At 31.5% G+C, this 19114-nt stretch overlaps 2 protein-coding genes across 2 annotated transcripts; one reads left to right on the forward strand and one right to left on the reverse strand.

Annotated features, from left to right (window-relative positions):
* The first annotated feature begins 2280 nt into the window (after positions 1 to 2280).
* On the forward strand, positions 2281 to 5224 carry LOC104713352 (trihelix transcription factor DF1). Its single transcript, XM_010430450.3, has 2 exons — positions 2281 to 2962; positions 3459 to 5224. The coding sequence occupies exons 1-2, from the start codon at positions 2646 to 2648 to the stop codon at positions 4990 to 4992; spliced, it is 1851 nt and encodes a 616-aa protein (XP_010428752.1). The 5' UTR covers positions 2281 to 2645; the 3' UTR covers positions 4993 to 5224.
* A 5856-nt stretch (positions 5225 to 11080) lies between these two features.
* Positions 11081 to 13585, reverse strand: LOC104713354 (trihelix transcription factor GT-2). Its single transcript, XM_010430452.3, has 2 exons — positions 13063 to 13585; positions 11081 to 12763 (listed from the first exon to the last, which is right to left on the reverse strand). Exons 1-2 carry the CDS (start codon positions 13275 to 13277, stop codon positions 11254 to 11256), a joined length of 1725 nt encoding a protein of 574 aa, XP_010428754.2. The 5' UTR covers positions 13278 to 13585; the 3' UTR covers positions 11081 to 11253.
* Between the last annotated feature and the right edge of the window lie 5529 nt (positions 13586 to 19114).

A 19114-nucleotide genomic window follows, 5' to 3' on the forward strand; every position in this document is an offset into this window, starting at 1 on the left:
TGATTATGAAACTCGTTTAAGTAAACAAAATTACTTTAAGATTAAAAGCCGGCATTTTAAGACAATTTTGCTGGACGGACAAAAACCAAACTAATAGACTAGTAGTAATCACCACCGTCTTTATGCGCAGCTGTCGATAACTCTCTCTGCAATAATTTATTTTGTTGTAGTAATAAAATAGTAAATAACTATTGGTTAGAAATTGAATCCTTCAGTTTCCGTCATATATATCTTTTTGTGCCCACTTTTTTTTTCATCATTTCACATACAACCCATGATGACAAAACTCTTGTTTTAGAAACATCACACCATTTACTCTATCTTTGCTTTTCTCTTATCATAAAAAAAAAATTCCACTATGATGATCATTCATTATGAACTAAAATTAAGCAGTGATTAGTTTCCTATTCTTTGCAAAGAGTGGTATATACAAAAAGTATAGTATATACATATATAACTCACACACAAATCTATACTACTGGTTTTAAATTTCTATTATGATACAATAACACTTGCACAAATCACTATATTCTAAAATTTGGTCGTGTTATTTTATACCTAAGTGTAACAGTTCCAAATTGATACCAACAAATATAACATAATAACTTAAATAAAATATTTGAGTATACAAAATATAATAAAGATATTGGTTATCTTATAATATTTTATAAAATGTTTAAAAAGTGTCAAAAACATAAACATAAAAATTGGGAAGGTATGAAATGACCTTAGTGCATTAGCAGGAGGTAAGTTTATTTGTAGAAGGCACCATCATATCAGAGATTGAGTCCTGCTTCCTACGAATATAGGAATTTAGCTAATGGACCGGCCAGTTATAAACCAATGGTTAACAAAAAAAAATTGGGAAGGTTAATTGGTGAAATGGTTTTGTAAGATATGTGGAAACACTAGAAGTGTATTACAAGTATTTAGAACTTATAGAACCAAAAAATTAGTCAGTTACACTTTCACTTTCATAAAATGTCTTAAATTGTCTAAAATAGTTTACTTTGTTATTGTCTAAGCTTAAATAAATAATATGTGTTTCACATAATGTAACGCTCATAGTTATTAAAAATATTTACAAATACTTTGTTTGCAACAATCCACGGTAACAATCAAAACTATGCACTCATGTTCGATACGTGTCATCGATAAAACTTTTTAGAAATCAACTAAAAATAATATGTGTTTCACATAATGTAACGTTCATAGTTATTAAAAATATTTAAAAATACTTTGTTCGCAACAATCCACAGTAACAATCAAAACTAGGCACTCATGTTCGATACGTGTCATCGATAAAACTTTTTAGAAATCAACCAAAAATAATATGTGTTTCACATAATGTAACGTTCATAGTTATTAAAAATATTTACAAATACTTTTTCGCAACAATCCCCAGTAACAATCAAAACTAGGCACTCATGTTCGATACGTGTCATCAATAAAACTTTTTAGAAATCAACCAAAAATAATATGTGTTTTACATAATGTAACGTTCATAGTTATTAAAAATATTTACAAATACTTTTTTCGCAACAATCCACAGTAACAATTAAAACTAAGCGCTCATGTTCGATACGTGTCATTGATAAAACATTTTAGAAATCAACCAAAAATTACTTAAAAAATATATTTAATTATTATTTTTTCGGTTACGTTGGTCCAATTTATATATTATTAAATTTGAATCCAAAGTATTAAAACATCTTAATGATATTTGTTTTTTCTTTTATTTTAAGACAAAAATTTATTTTTATACAAACAATACTATTACAAACATTTACAACTAATATCTCACATTTTCTACACCATCCAATGTAACAGCAATTAAAACTAGACACTCATGCTCGCCTACGTGTACATCGATCTCAAATTTTAAAAATCAACCAAAAATTATTAATATAATTATTAAATATTTATATTATGTTATTATTTTTTTCCGTTATGTTAGTTCTATATGTATGTATTAAAAATTAACTTTAAAGTTTAGTCAAAATTAATTTAATTTATAAACTTAATAATATGTGTTATTTATAACTTGGAAACTAATAGGGTTATTTTGATTCTATAAATCTTAAGTCCCCCATTAAAAATGTTGATAAAGGAGTTAAAAAAGTGTAAAAATAATTTACCCAAAACTCAGAATACCGAAGAGAGAGAAATGGTGAAGATTCCATTTTGGCTCAAACAAAGGAAAAAGTATCAATAAAAGGTGATAAATTACAAATAAAATAGGTAAGAAAAAGAAAAAAAGAAATACATCAAATATTTTTTTTTTATATATATATACACAATAAGAATGACTCCTTGAGATTGACAAGCAGATCTCATCACCAGAAAATTATAATAATATTTTTAAAAAAACAATTGAAGAAATAAAAAGATTTTAACTTAGGTATAATTTACAAAAACTCTCTTACACACCATAAAACCCTGCGCCTGCAGATTTCACTCTTCTTCCTCTCTCATGTAAACTCTCTCTCTCTCTTTATCTCTCCCATTTTTTTTTTTCCTTTTCCCAATTTTTTTTTTAATTTTTCATTTCTGTAACTTTCTTCTCCGTCAAAGATACAGAGAGAGGGGGAAAAAAAAAACACAATACCAGAGATTAAAAATCAAAACTTTTTTTGAAAAAAACGATGATGCAACTGGGTGGTGGTACTCCGTCGACGACCACCACTACTACAGCAGCCGCTTCAACCGCTACTCCACCACCACCGCCGCCACAGCCACAGCCCCAGCCACAACCACAATCGAACGACTCAGCCGCTACCGAAGCAGCTGCGGCAGCAGCGGTTGGTGCGTTTGAGGTATCGGAAGAGATGAACGACAGAGGATTCGGAGGAAATCGTTGGCCGCGGCAGGAAACGCTAGCGTTGCTGAAAATACGATCTGATATGGGAATAGCGTTTCGAGACGCTAGCGTTAAAGGTCCCTTATGGGAAGAGGTTTCTAGGTTCGCGTTTTCCTCTTACCCCTTTTTTTATTGGTTAATTCACAACTCTTTCTTCTTACCACTGCAAGATTTGTCTAATTGGATATGATTATGAAAGCTTTTGTCTTTTTTTTTTTTTTATCTTTCAATTGACCAGTGAGTGTGTCTAAAGATCTGGATGTGTTTAAAGATTAGATTTTTCGTATTTGGGTTGCTTGAATTTCGTCGAATTTATCAAAAAAATGTCTCTTTTTTTTTTCTTCTTTCTGGTCATTGAGATTCAGATTCAGACAGTTCTTGAAGTGGGTTTGATTAAAGAAGTTGTCTTTAATAATATAATTAAACAGTTAATTTAGATAAAATAAGAAGTTGAGTCATGTTATATTCATGAGTCATGCTGATTTTACCTAATAATCAAAATCCGTTTTTTTTTTTCTTTTCATCACAATAAAAAGTTTTGATTTTTATCTTTTTTTTTTTTTTTTACTGAGGAATTGGTTTTATGAATTTTGGTCAGGAAAATGGGGGAGCTTGGTTACATAAGAAACGCAAAGAAATGCAAAGAGAAGTTCGAAAACGTTTACAAATACCACAAACGAACCAAAGAAGGCCGTACCGGTAAATCCGATGGCAAGACTTATCGTTTCTTTGATCAATTGGAAGCTCTCGAGACTCATCATCATCATCATCATCAACATCAGCCGCCTCTACGACCACACCACCACCAAACCAACAACGTCAACTCCATATTTTCAACTCCTCCTCCTATAACCACAGTTATGCCACCGTCCGCACCATCTTCCTCGGTTCCTCCGTATACTCAGCAATTGAATGTACCTTCTTCGTTTCCAACCGACTTCCTCTCTGACAATTCGACATCTTCTTCTTCGTCTTCCTACTCGACTTCTTCTGATATGGATACCGGCGGCGGAGGGACGACGACAACGACGACGAATAGGAAGAGGAAAAGGAAATGGAAGGAGTTTTTCGAGAGGTTGATGAAACAAGTCGTTGATAAACAAGAGGAGCTTCAACGCAAGTTCTTGGAAGCTGTTGAGAAGCGAGAGCACGAGAGACTTGTCAGAGAAGAATCTTGGAGGGTTCAAGAGATTGCTAGAATCAACCGTGACCAAGAGATCTTAGCTCAAGAACGCTCTATGTCCGCTGCTAAAGACGCTGCTGTTATGGCTTTTCTTCAAAAACTATCAGAGAAGCAGCAACCAAACCAGCCTTCTGCTACTACGGTACAGCCACAGCCACAGCCGCAACAAGTTCGACCACAAATGCAGCAAACGCCTCAACCGTCTCCACCTGCTCCTCCTCCGCTTCTGCAGCCAATTCAAGCTGTTTTACCGTCTTCATCAGAGACTAGGAAAACGGACAATGGAGATCAGAGTATGATGATGACTCCGGCTTCAGCGTCAGCGTCAGGGTCAGCGAGTTCGTCGAGGTGGCCGAAGGTGGAGATAGAAGCATTGATAAAGCTGAGGACGAATCTTGATTCCAAGTATCAAGAGAACGGGCCAAAAGGACCACTGTGGGAAGAGATATCAGCGGGGATGAGAAGGTTAGGATTCAACAGGAACTCAAAGAGATGCAAAGAGAAGTGGGAAAACATTAACAAATACTTCAAGAAAGTCAAAGAGAGCAACAAGAAACGTCCCGAAGATTCCAAGACTTGTCCTTACTTCCACCAGCTCGATGCTTTATACAGAGAACGTAACAAGTTGCATCACAACAACAGTATTGCATCTTCTTCTTCAGCTTCCGGTCTTGTTAAACCGGAAAACTCTGTTCCTTTGATGGTACAACCGGAGCAGCAATGGCCTCCTGCGCCTGTAACTACGACCGAGACTACAACGGCAGTGGCTGTGGTTCAGCAGCAGCATCCTCAGCCGCCGTCGGATCAGAACTATGACGATGAAGAAGGTACAGATGAAGAATACGACGATGATGAGGATGAAGAGGACGAGGAGAATGAAGAAGAAGAGGAAGGAGGTGAGTTTGAGCTGGTGCCTAGCAATAACAACAAGACGACGAATGATCTTTAAATGGCGATGATGCGAGTTCGATTCCGAGTGGTCGTGGTGGTGAAAAGATTAGTAATCTTTTTTTTCTTTTTATTAAGTTTTGATACAGAGAAGATGAGAGTTTAAATATTGGAGGGGGGGTTTGTTTTTTTTTCTTTTTTTCTTTTTTCATCTTTGATTTTTATTTTAAGTTATACCGAAGAGAGATTTAATATGTTAAAAACAAAAAATAAAATAAATGTGATTTAATTAATTTTTGCCCCGGGGGATATATAAATAAAAAAAAATGTTAATTAAGAGAGGGGGACAATGTGGGGTTTTATATGGTAAGTGAATAATAAAAACTGTAACTTGTAATAATGTTTTTTTTTGTTTTTGTAATAATATGTAGTATAAAAGAAAATTGAATGGTTCTTGTTGTTTGGTGACGATGTGTTATTTTTGTATTTTTACATATTATTGCCTATTGTTTTTGTCTAAATTACGAGGTGGGACTGGGAGACGAGAGTTACTTATCCTTTTCGGTATACAGTTCCTTGGTAAGATAAATAAAAGATAAAAACTTTATGTTAAATTTTTTTTTAAGATAAATGGAAAAAAAAAAAAAAGAAAGAGAAGATGCCAAGTTCACATGCACACAATGAGCGAGAGAGAGAGAGAGAGAGAGCGTGGGGTTTGGGGGTCCACGTGGCTAAAAGGAATCTTACTCTTTTATTTTCATATCTCTGTGTCTTCTTCGTTGCCCTAAAACGCAAGACTCTCTTCTTCTTCACTAGAAGGGTGGTTTCGTAATATCAAGTTGTCGAACGCACGTGACAGATCCAACCATATATGAAAAACAAACTCTTATTATTTGAGACGACGATGATGATGATGATGATGATTCGCTGTGTCACAATTAAATTCATAAGTACTATCAGACACATGTTTGGTCGCGTTTCCAGATCTGTTTTTACCGAACAAAAATATTGATAGTATATGTATCTACCGATGATCGTGACTCCTTCTCTTTTACGCTTTTCACTTTTGTTTATTATATATTGCTCTCGTGGAATCCTCAAGGGTTAACACATGCATCATATACGAAATTTTTGGGATTTACGTTTGATGTTTTAAAGATTTATTATTCATATCATACTCAAATCATAATTATACGTGGTTTGGTTTGTACATTAATTATTTATAGTATATGTATTTTGCACAGCACATGTTACCAAGAAGAGCATGATCGTTTATGTATATCCAAGTTTGGGTTGTACGTTGAGTAATATTTTGTATATTTATTTGTACCCTATAAAATTAAGATGCGGTTAATCATGATGTCTACGTACTACGTCGTCCAGTTCTGATCATCATATATACTGTATGATATCTAGCTGTAAAATACATGCATAATATTTATTCTATATGTTTTGCAAACTATATACTTCGCCAAATTAAATACATTTATGATTTTTTTACCTAATCGACATTTAACATTTACATGATGTGTTTTTACTTCTTCTTTTTTTTTGTCCGATTAGTTAAGTAGACCTGATTTCTTCTCATTTTTTTTTTTTTGTTTTTGTTTCCTTGTAAATCTGATTTTATATTATAGGCAAAACAAAACGCAAACACATGTTTTACAAAAAACAAGAAACCAACCTGACGGAGAAGTACTCCGAAATCAAATTGCCTAAACTAAACCACCTCAATAGTATTAAGGGGACTATACAAAAGAATGAGTTCATGTGATCCGGAAATAAACAAGAAAGACATATACATCTTTAAATCGAGGACATAACTCTCTCACAGACAAAAAGCTCTATTATAAATTTGGAACATAAAATTGCATCTTGTATTCATTCGTAACGTTTTGAGCAATGAAATTAGCTCTTTGTTAGAGCATCAGCATCCATATTATATATTTAGTATAGTTTGTCACCATTAAAAGAAAAGAAAAAATTAAAGGAGAGAGTAAGAAACAATTTTCGTTTGAAAAACGCTTATGCTCTTAGATTTTACAATTTTCACTTTCAGTTTCCACTCCATGTATATTTATATCAAAAAAAAAAGAGATTTAAGTATATAATTATTCTTAGTTGTCTATGAATCCTTAAAACCTAGACACGAATCTACTATATCTTACCCAACCTTTGAAGAAAGGAACTACTCCTACCATTTTATTGTAATTGTCTTTCTTCCCTATAATATGTGACTCATGTGAGCCCACTTTAATTTGTTTGGTGTGTGTTATCGTTCATTTAGATCAGATAACGATCACGTAATACTCTGTTTACGTTTTATATGTTTTTTCTTAGCATAAGCAAGTCTTAGTTTGTACCGTTGAATATATAGAATATCACAATATCTCGTTAAACTAATTTCAAAGTGCGAGTTTTTAAATGATTAAACAAGGCAAATAAGTAGACTTTAAAAGTAAACGAAAAGGACTTGTAGAAAATATATATCCTTATTTATTATTGTTAGTATTGAAAATCGAACTTGCTGGTCCACCGTCCGATCCACGGATGTAGAGCAGCAGTTGATATACGAATTTATTTTTACGTCCATAAAATTTTCGATGTGTTTATTGGATGTTATTTTGAAATAATTCAAAAGATATTTTTGGATCGTAATAATTTCTCACCAAGCGACCTACTTACTGTCAATTATATATGATGTCTACATATAGAGTTGCAATAGATCAGGTTGATGTTATTTTTTTTGACTTAGTCCAGTTTTTATTTTTTATTTATTTTATGAATGTCTTTACATATCAATATTTACGACGAACAACTCTCTCCACAAGACACAAACGGTTTAACATATACCATATTTATGATTAACAACTTTATCCGTAAGGCACAAGATTGCAATAGACAATTTTATTTGCAGCATGTTGGAAGTTTTGGTTAATTTGTATTCATGATCGGCAAAAAATTACAATTTCTGAAAATCAAAATTTTAAATATGACAGAATGATATAAAACATTAGAAATTTGATCCAGCTTTCCACATTCGTTTTAACTTAGACCAACCGACTCATGTACTGTATATGACATCTTTCAAAATACGCAGGAACTGAAATTTTGTAGGATATGGATTTTCTCATATAGAAGGTTGTATCATCGATCATTTAAATAAATAAGATGATTTGTTCTTATAAGTTATTAAAATTGCACAATTTATTGCAAGAATATACCAGGAAAAATTTGTGATGCGTATAGCATGATTTCAGACCATATAGATCTGTAATGAATTCGAACAATTTGTGGCACTGAGTAAATTACTTCCATGTAAAGCAATCAGCAAGTGGACATTTTTATTGCTGTATCTCAAAATAATGTTCTCCAATCAATTTTTCCACCCAAATTTTAATTCCTGTCACCATTAATTGTAAAACCCATATACTGTACTTATTGTTTAGTTTTTGTATAACTGAAAAGTAATGTTGAATTAAAAAAAAAAAAAATCCATGATACGATAATAGATAATTTAGATAGCTTGAATGATGTAGCTGTCACACGTTTACGATAACCACAGATTTAAAAGTTTGGTTTATGTTGCTTGTATGATTACGAGAGTTTAGGTCTAGTGATTTTTGAATCTTGATTGTCAAAAACTATATACCGACAATATGGTAATTTTTTTTCTTTTTATAAATGAAACTTGGAAAATCCAAAGCACAGAGAAGTGGGCATGGAAAAGAGAAAATGAGATGTGAGAAAGAATGGTGGCTACTTATTAGGAACGGAATCTTCTTCTTTTTCTTTTCCGTTAATGTTTTATAATTTCTATTTGCATCTTCTTTTTCTAGGGGATAAAACAATGATGACGACTCAAATACTGTATATCTATAATCATGCATAAGAGCGCAATTTTTAACTATATACATATATACTTCAACAATAATCATTTGTAGAAAAACAGTAATGTTAATTACTTTGAATCCTTTTGGAATTGATGAATTCTCGAGCATTACGGGAATACAAATTATCTTGTAACCCCATTTATATAATAGTTCAAGACATTATTGAAAAGTTTTCCCCTAATTGACCAAAAAGAAGTGATATATCCAAAAAGAAAGCGATTCTTTTTGCTATAAATGGTTTTTTGAAAAAAAAAAAGTTTGGGCAAAGCATAATATCAAAGTTAGCTTTTACTTTTGTTTTGACACGACAAAGGTCAACATTTCGTGGGGGGACATAAAGAAGTTTGGGTAATATTAGTAGATAGCATAAATATGGAGTAAAATTAAGAAAATACCACAACAACATTTTTTTATAGGAAAATACCATAGGCCCCACGTTTTTTTAAGAGTAAAAAGACACAATCATCCTTTTTTGTTTTTTTATTAGATAGAAAGAGGGAAAGATTTGGTGTGATTTTTTAAAATAGCATGTAATATTTATATTTTACATGTTATATTGAACCCAAACCGACATATAATTTCGTTCTAATTATAAAATCTAAACCCTAACCATCTCATTTGTGAACCCAAACTGACAAATAATTTCGTTCCAATTGTAAAATTTAAACCCTAATCATTTTATTTGTGAATCCAAACCGATATATAATTTCGTTCAAAAAATAAAAATGACATGATATTTAAACAAATAACATGTAATATATGTAATGGGTATAAAAGTAATTGTATATGAGGGGAGAGAGTAGACTGTGGGTCCTATGGTAGTTTCTTAATTACTTTTGATTTGTGTGGTATCTAGTGCATATTCCCAAGAAGTTTTAGGCAAATGATTTCTCATGGCGTTGAGGATCAAAAGTCTATTTTCTATGACTATAAATTATGCCACGGAACATCTTTGATTTCGTTTTTCGCAGTTACAAATTTCACACATCTATTGCTTATTTTCAATAATACATATTTTAGGCCGTCCTAGTTTTACTGAATATCTTAATCGTTTAGCTTCCAATTAATGGTTACTTGTTTATTTATACGGAATTTCAAAAAAAAAAAAAAACTTGAACGCCGTTCATCAAAATACTACACAATTCAGAATTGAATGTTCTGCCATAAGAGCAAGAGAATGTTCGGCCGTTCTCATTGATATGTTCTGTCGTTTTGAGATGTCATATACAATCTTTGATACTACCCTAGAATAATATGAGTAGATTATCATAATAATATTGTGATATGAAAAGAAGTAAAATGGTATTTACATAGGAGTCCCTAATATTTAACAACATCAAAGACGCTTGAAAAATATAAATAGATTAAGAAAAAAAAACACCACAAAAATACAGTGAGGAAAGAAATTTATATATCACCAAGTTGACACCAAAAAATAAAAGTTAAGAGAGAAAGCCATAAAGTAATAAGGTTACAGAGTAAACAGTACTATTGACCTAATAAAACGGTATACATATGATATGCTCTGATTAAAATTTTAATTAATTTACTTTATTGTTTGTAATTTCATTTCTTCATAAATAATATATATTGACACTTCAATTAATCATTAATAAATTTTTTGAAATTGTTATCGTTTTTTTTCTGCACTACATGTATCTTTCACTTCTATAGTTTTATTTACTTACAGTTTTTTTTTTCATTTATGATTTGTCTATTTATTACAGTCTTAATTAATGACACATGTCTTGAAAAATAATGTAGTCATTTCACTAAAGAAAATCAATACTGCATTATTAGTAGTATTTTTCACTATTTTGTCAACAATTCAATACTACATTAATTCGAATATAATGTGTGTTAGTTGGGTCCACCTCGTGGCATGTAGGCACAAATTACAGAAAGAAACGCACCAACGCCATCTACCACACGGACGATACTTTTGATTACATGATTTAAGGTAAATTTATATATTAAGAATTTAGAATGCGATAAGAAATAAGAAGTTAAAAGTTGAGATCATATTAAAAAGAAAGAGAAAAAAAAAATATATGATGAAAACGACGACCCAATTTGAATTTGTAGGTCCAAAAGTTTATTACTTGTGTCGGGTACCCATGGATGGATATAGATGGATGCTTGATTACCCTTGGCTTCTCCCAACCAATTGGGCCAGTTTTGATTCAATTCTATCACTTGATACTAATGAACTTTTTTGGTTATATAATTCATAATTGCTATTAGAACACATCTCACTTACTTCTATAAAATAATTTATTTTTATTATATATCACGAAACGGGATACTAATAACTAAAAAAATCAAGCCATTTTACTTACATTTGTTGTATATGTTTTTTTTTCCTTCAACCCCAATGTGTAGTTTAGCACAGAAGTGTATACAAAAAGAATATATATAAAACCACTTAATTAGGTGAAAAGATTATTGTTGATATCCATAGGTGAAGATGTTTTGTTCAAGACAGTCTCGAACTCACTTGTCTCATTGTCTCCTTCGCCCTCTTCTTCATCATCGTACTCATCTTCTTCACTCTCTCCTTCTTCGTTATCTTCTTTATCACCAACTTTGTCCCTCTGATCAGTCTCAAACTCAGTCTGGGTTTCTTGTGAGAGAAGCAACTGTCTCTGTGGAGTTACCATTAGAGGCAATGGCAATGGCATTGCCCCACTTTTGTTCCTCTCGTTGTATAAAGCCTCGAGCTGGTGAAAATAAGGGCAAGTCTTGGAATCAAGTGGTCGTTTCTTGTTGCTCTCTTTGACTTTCTTGAAGTATTTGTTTATGTTTTCCCACTTCTCTTTGCATCGCTTTGCGCTTCTATTGTACCCCAATCTTCTCATCCCTGCAGATATCTCTTCCCATAGTGGCCCCTTGGTACCATTCTCTTGATAGTTAGCTTCAAGATTCTTCCTTATCCTTATCAAGGCCTCGACCTCGGTTTTAGGCCATCTTGAAGAACTAGGAGATATCGAATGGTTGGTATCGTAATTCCCCATCTTCATTGTTGTATCCAACAGAATCGGCCTTGGTTCTTTACTCTCAAACGTTATTGAATGATCGCTTTGATATTGTTTCCTTTGTGCTGGCTTATGATGATTCTGTTGTTGCGGTTGTTGCTGTTGTCCTCCGGAGATTTTGTGTAAGAAGGATATGATTGCAGCGTCTTTAGCTGCAGCGTTGGACCTCTCATGGATTAATGTTTCGTGTTCTCTGTTGATCCTCGCTATCTCTTGGACCCTCCAAGCTTCTTCTCTTGAGATTCTCTCTTTCTCGCGATTCTCCAATGTTTCCAAGAACCTTTTTTGCATCTTCTCTTGTTTCTCCATCAACTCTTTTGTCAGCTTTGTAAACAAACCTTTCCAGTACTTCCTCCTCTTTCTCGATCGCTTTCCCTGATGATGATCTTCTTCCTCGTCAGATGCAGTAGATGAAGAAGTTGAGCTCGAGAAAAGATGTAGCGATGAAACATTGTTCATCAAGTCATTCGAAATTGGCGGCGGCTGACTAACAGTAGTAGTATTGTTGTTGCTATAGAAAGGGAAAGGCATCGTAGCAGATGGTTGCTTGGCGAGGAAGGTAGGGTTTGTGGTGATGGGTTGTACACTAACTTGATGTTGATGTTTCAACGGTAAAGAACTTTTCTCGGTTGATGGATTGTTAGAGCTAATCCATGGTATCAAAGAAGTGGTTATGGCTGCGGTCGCAACAGCTGCAGAAGATTTCGCGGGATGCGACTGATCAGGTTCATGTTGATAGGAATTGAGAGTCTCGAAAGCTTCTAATTCTTCGAAAAACCGGTACGATTTGCCTTCGGATTTCCCGGTACGACCATCTTTGGTACGTTTATGGTACTTGTAAACGTTCTCAAACTTCTCCTTGCATTTCTTTGCACTTCTCTTGTAACCAAGCTCCATCATTTTCCTAATTATGTATCAATCAAATTAAAACTCATAATTAAGAAACAAAACATACCTAAACTTTTTCTTTAGCTAGTTCACTAGTTGTATGTATTAGACTGATCTTATATATACATCCCTATAAACATATATTAATAGCTCTTATAAGAATATTCAAATGAATTTTACCGAATATTATGACTACACATATACATATCCCATAAATGTGTTAAGACGAAAATATATGATCATAACATTTCTGTTATATATATTTTTATAAAATATATATAAATATGCATGTAACAAAAAAAAAAAATAACAAACCTGGAGATTTCTTCCCATAAGGGAGCTTTAAGAGTAGAGTCACGAAAAGCTTTATCCATCTCCGAACGTATTCTCAACAGAGCTAAAGTCTCCGGTCTTGGCCACCGGTTTCCTCCACCGCCGGTTTCTTCCATCTTCATATCCTTTTCCTCTTCACCGGAACCGCCCACGCCGCCACCCGAACTCTCTAACGGTCCTGAAGAGTTTCCAGACATACTCGAATTTGGATCTTTCTTCAAAGAGAGATATGATAGAGGGAGAGAGTTTGAAGAGAAGACGAAGGTTGTGGTTGAATTTCCTTTTTTCTTTTTCTTTTCTTTTTTTTTTTCTCTTTTGTCTATTGTGAATTTATCTTAGGGGTATTTAATTGGGTGGGATGGACCATTTATCTTAGATCTTATAAATATAATTTGGTTCATGCAATTTATTTTTGTATATAAATATTTTTTTAATATTACATTAAAAAAAAAAAAAAAAAAAGAGTAGGACTTAAAAGGTGAACTTTTTTCGCTTTCCTTCTGTCTTTTAATTTTGGGAATCTTCTCATTGCTTATAAGAAAATTTTGGTATACCAAAAAAAGTAATTTCATATAAAATAAACTTAAAACTTAGGTGTCAATGGTTCACCCTTCACCGTATAACATCTGATTAATGATTGGTTTGTTCAGTATTTTCGGCAAATGAAAATTTCAGAAACTCAAACCATAGAGACCTAATTTAGTTTAAAACGAAACTGTTAAAAATTGAATTATGCAAAGGGACTTTTAAGTTTATGATCGGATACTTAAAGAAATAAAATTGTTGACTAGAAAATAATAATTTAATTAACGTGGGTATATAATTGGACGGTGTTTAACTGTCCCACTTTACCACTTGTGAAATGTGACCTGCGAGTTACACTTTGAATAATTTCTCTCTTACACGTCTTTTAATTATTGGAGTCATGACTTTTAATATATTTTGGTGACTACTATATAAGAATAGAGTATATTCATAGTAAACAGAACCAAAAATAAAATTTTTTAAAAAACCACAATGATTAATACGATTAGAAAATTTATATTAGTATAAGATTATGTGAGCTGTGTGGAGAAGCCTAAAGAATATTATTTACACTAATCTTTTAAATGATTGAGATCATAATGGATGCTTTATTTTTTTTCGTATACCTTATTATTATACTAGTATATAAGGCAATAAAATAAATCAAAGGTAATCAGAAAGAAGGAACAGCTGCAGATAGAGACGATAGGGATAATATTCGGCTACTGTGGGTCCTTTAATAAGCTTCTCACCGCCGCTGGATCAAATCGCAAATTGCTCACGACACCGACTGTTTATTTACCTTTTTACCCCCCCCCCTCAATTCTTTGACCCTCTTTTTAATCATACAACTAGTTTTTATTATAAACCAATAACAACGAACACGTCATTGTACACTTCACCGTATATATTTTGTTTTGTGATACTATGATATTTTTTTCTTTAAATGTAATCTATAAATGGTGAAACATTACGTTTGATAAACTATACTTTTGACAATTTGATGTATGTATAGAGGCGGTGTGGGCGTAATAAATAGTACTGTATATACGTGATGTAACATCAAATTAACGGTATTAAATTAGACGAGGAGTTAGATAAATGTCGAGGTTACATATGGTTATTAGGCGGATGTCAAAGCATTTATGAGAAAAAGCAAGTAGAGACATGCTTTAGTTAGCTTATGACCTACCTTATTTATTGTTTTTTGAAATATTCCGGTGCTTAATAACTTAATATGTAACGATTTCTTTATTTTTAACGTAAAATATTTCATGCGTTATTTTGTTGTTTCTTCGACAACCACTGGTTTTAATTTTTTTTCTTTCTATTACTTATTGTTCTTCTTAAAGACCGTACCGGTATTTTTTCCTTCTGAACATATCGTGTCAGTAAAGATCAAACGTGTTTTCCGTTTGTATACACATTTGTATCAGAGAAATCTTAACAAGTTATGTAAAACTATAATCTCAATTGGTAACATAAATGTAAAAACTATCGATCGACCATTGTACGTCACATTAAAACTGAATTGCTTCTATTTTATCAAACAAACGATGAACATATTAAAATTCTAAACTACCGAGGGTTCAATGATATTTTTATTATTTCATTTATAGTTCCATCTATTTTATAATTAACATATATATATTTCATAAAGATCAGACTTGATTTAGAATAAAGTTATTCAATGCTATATCATCAACTTGCAAGTTGATGATGATATAGTAAAATAATTCTGCTACAAGTATAATTTGTATTTTGTTAAAACTCTGCATAATTTTGGCATAATTGTATTCCGAATCTGTGTGGTTATGATTCACGAAAAGAAAATAAGGAAAAAGAAGCTGTAAGCTGTGTAAAACATATAAAAGGCATTCACATTTTAGTTATGGAGATGTTTTGTTTAAGTATAACAAAACATTAATAGGAGAATGGACAATCTTACTGGCAGTTTGTTTTTTGTCTGAAACACCAAACTCATCTCCCACTTTTTTCGCATCTCTCTGTCTCTCTCACTTCTCTGTTCTGTTCATTTTCATTATTTCTTTCAAAAATAATTTATTCGAATTATTAGTTTCTTTAATTTCTACTCTATAAGATGATAAATAAAATAAAATAAAAAGAGAAGAAATAAAAGCAGTGGTTACAATGAGCTGGATTCAGATGTATTTCCACTACGTATGGCTCTGTAAAGTGACCCCAACTTGATCCCTTTCTACGTATTGTATACATACGCCGTTCATATTAATATATATAACTCGTAGTACTGTATATATATATATATATATATATATTAATTATTGAATAGTATATACATCCCATTCTTGTTTTTAACATGTAAATTACATGTGATACGCAATTACCCAACGTGAATACTAGTGAATAAATAATGTGGTCGTTTGTTACACACACAGTAAAAGTAAAAACTCATTGTAGGGGTTAGTTTACCAAAGATATTTAATAAATCAATATATTCACCGAAATGACTGATGAACAAAGACAACAAATTGTTTTTATTAAATGCGATTTGTCACATACTATATAGACTCTTAATTATTTTTCGAGGATGGTACCAATGATTCTCCCAACTCCATAAATATTACTTGCACTCACCTTTTACAATCGACCCCAAAAAATTAAATGCTATTTTGTACTGTACTATTAAATTTTAATTTTCTTTACCGCAACCAAATTAATGTGTTCCGTATATATATTTTTTGTCGGCGTATGAGGTATTCCATTTTTTTTTTCATGTACCTTTTAATTTGTAAAAAATTCTATTCAATTTGATTATCTTTTTTTTTTTTTTTTATGTCTCATTGAGTCGTCATTGTATTTTGCTTTCAAAGAAGTTTTAGGCATCATCCGATCCAAGGTTTTGAGAACGGGCCTTGGACCATGGTTGCTTGTGGCAACTTTGTTGACAAGCTCATGTTCGGGAACTTCATTTTAGCGATTTTTTAAGTCGGCCTATACGTTGTCATGTCCTATACAACTAAAACATTCTCGTTGCATTGGTTTCATACGATATGTGGCTTTTTTTATATTGCTTGTTCTAATAGTTTTTTGGTCTTCTGTATCCCTTCGTCTGTTAAAAAAATAATAATCGAGAACTATATATATGTACTGATAAAATTTAACAGTTTACCCAAAAAAAAAAAGAAAAAAAAAACCAACCAAAACCGGGAGAGACTGTAACCGGTTAAAAAGGAGGGGACATATGAGAACGTAGGAGTAAACATCACGAGCCGTTAAATAATATGACGTGTCAAATTGAGAGCTGTTCGATTTATCTTAGGTCACGTGTCGCCCTTTTGTATCTGATATTTGCCACGTAGGATAATATTTTCTCCGCTTACGTGGACTTTTAAAGCCTTTTTCTTCTGTCCGAAAATAACTTTGCTTTATATTCCAAACAAACCATGTGAGAGCAATAGAAAAAAATACAAACAAAAAAAAAAATTCCTTAAAATAGCGAAACAACTTTATTCCATTTGACAATTATATCACGTCGAGAAAATGAATTCGTGGCCCGTATATATATACATTATTTTGTGTATTTTTTCTTATCAGTGGTATACAAAAATATAACTACATTGATGATTAGTTGATTTCCTTTTTTAGAGATTTGTTTTCTTTAGACTATCCTCATTGGTAGTCCTTAGATGTTTCTTAGGTATAGATATTAATTATTAATGAAAAAAAGCTAAGGATTGTAAGAAACGTTTCTAATTTTAGAACCAAAAGAAACGTTTCTTACTGGACAGGTGGCGCGATATGAATGGTGAAATGAGATTAATGGGGTAAATTTTTTTTTGGCATTTCTCTTTCATTTTCGTGTGTTCTCTCTTAATGTTGCGTGTTATATTTTTATTTTTTAATGTTTTGTGTTTTAATTTTAAATGTTGTAAGTTATTTTATGTTTTTATTATTAAAAAATGTTTTTATGATGTTGAGCGTGCGTTCGGTGTCCTACAAGCTAGATTCGCGGTCATTAAAAATCCATGTCTTTTATGGGACAAAGACAAAGTGGGATTGATTATGAGGGCGTGTATCATACTTCACAATATGATTGTTGAAAATGAACGAGATGGATACAGTCAAGCTGACGTTTCTGATTTCCCACAAGCAGACGTGTGGATCTTTCATATTCTATCAATATGGCTTCAAATATCAGCAACGTGGTGAATGGTCAAATAATAATTCGTGATAGAGAAGTGCATGACCAATTGAAACATGATTTAGTTGAACATTTATGGACTAAATTTGGATATTAAATATGTTTCATGTTTTAATTAAATATGTTTCTATATTTTATTTCATGTTGTGTGTTATGTTTTTGTTTTTTAATGTTTTGTGTTTTAATTTAAAATGTTGTATGTTATTTTATGTTTTTATTAATAAAATATGTTTTTATGATATATAAAATAATTTCGAATATTTTAAGATATTAATTATTATTTTACTGTTATTAATTATTATTTTACTATATTTATTACTAAAAAACACTTAAATTTGGTTCTACCAATAATCAACACAATTTTTCTTTTCTCTTACCAAAGTTTCTTCTCTTATTTTTATTATTAAAAATGCCTTAAGAAATAACTAAGAAACACTACCAATGAGGATAGTCTAAGACTTATTTTTATTATTAAAACCATTAATGGTTTTCTTTTTAGTTACGAGTATTGCAAGTTATCTCTGTTTGGTAAAAAAAAAAAAAAAAAAAATTATATATTGATGGTCAACCTCATTTGTCATGCCAAAGTTCGTTACCGTCCATCGTTATCAGCCAGGTCATCGTCAACTATAATAATTGGAATAATTGACATATTTTGATCTTACCGTAACCTTGCTTGCCTTGACCCAAAATTTAAAACGTAAGCTACAATAGAAAAAAAATGATTAATAAATAAACCAGATGGACCCATTATTCATTTTAATTTGTTTTCTTAGGGCATGTTTATAGGGGAATCAGGTGAGGGTGTTCTTAGAGGAGAAATATTGTAAAAATATTGTAAGATCAGGTCTTAAGAACTTTTATTAAGAAGTTAGTTATTGGGAGAACAGGTATAAGATCTTAAGATTTAATAATATAATATTCTTATAGAAATTTTAAAATGTTTAATAAATACAAAGATTAATGTTTAATAAATAATTTAAGAATGTTTAAAATTATTTAATAATATAATGTTTATTAATATTCTTATTAAACATATTACAATTAGAAAAATTTATAAAATAACATTTTAATTGCAAACTTATAAAACTTTTATTAAAATTAAAAAAAAACAAACATATTACTTAATTAATTAAAGAAGACAAACATTTTATTTAATTAATATAAATGACCAAATTTATTCCAAATATTCTCAATCAAATCCTCCTTTAATTTGCGATATGCTTGTTTATTACGAATTATTTGTTATTGTTATTATATCTTAATTCAACCAATCTTGTCTATTATTTTCAAAATACTATACCCATTGTTTAGTCCTTTCTTGCG

The sequence above is a fragment of the Camelina sativa genome, chromosome 9, assembly GCF_030686135.1.
Source record: "Camelina sativa cultivar CO46 ecotype springtype chromosome 9, ASM3068613v1".
NCBI classification, from domain to species: domain Eukaryota; kingdom Viridiplantae; phylum Streptophyta; class Magnoliopsida; order Brassicales; family Brassicaceae; genus Camelina; species Camelina sativa.

Coding starts and splice junctions, on each gene's coding strand:
- LOC104713354 (XM_010430452.3), bottom strand. CDS start 13,277: ATGTCTGGAAACTCTTCAGGACCGTTAGAGAGTTCGGGTGGCGGCGTG. Junction 12,764..13,062: donor TTATGGGAAGAAATCTCCAG/GTTTGTTATTTT, acceptor ATACATAATTAG/GAAAATGATGGAGCTTGGTT.
- LOC104713352 (XM_010430450.3), top strand. CDS start 2,646: ATGATGCAACTGGGTGGTGGTACTCCGTCGACGACCACCACTACTACA. Junction 2,963..3,458: donor TTATGGGAAGAGGTTTCTAG/GTTCGCGTTTTC, acceptor AATTTTGGTCAG/GAAAATGGGGGAGCTTGGTT.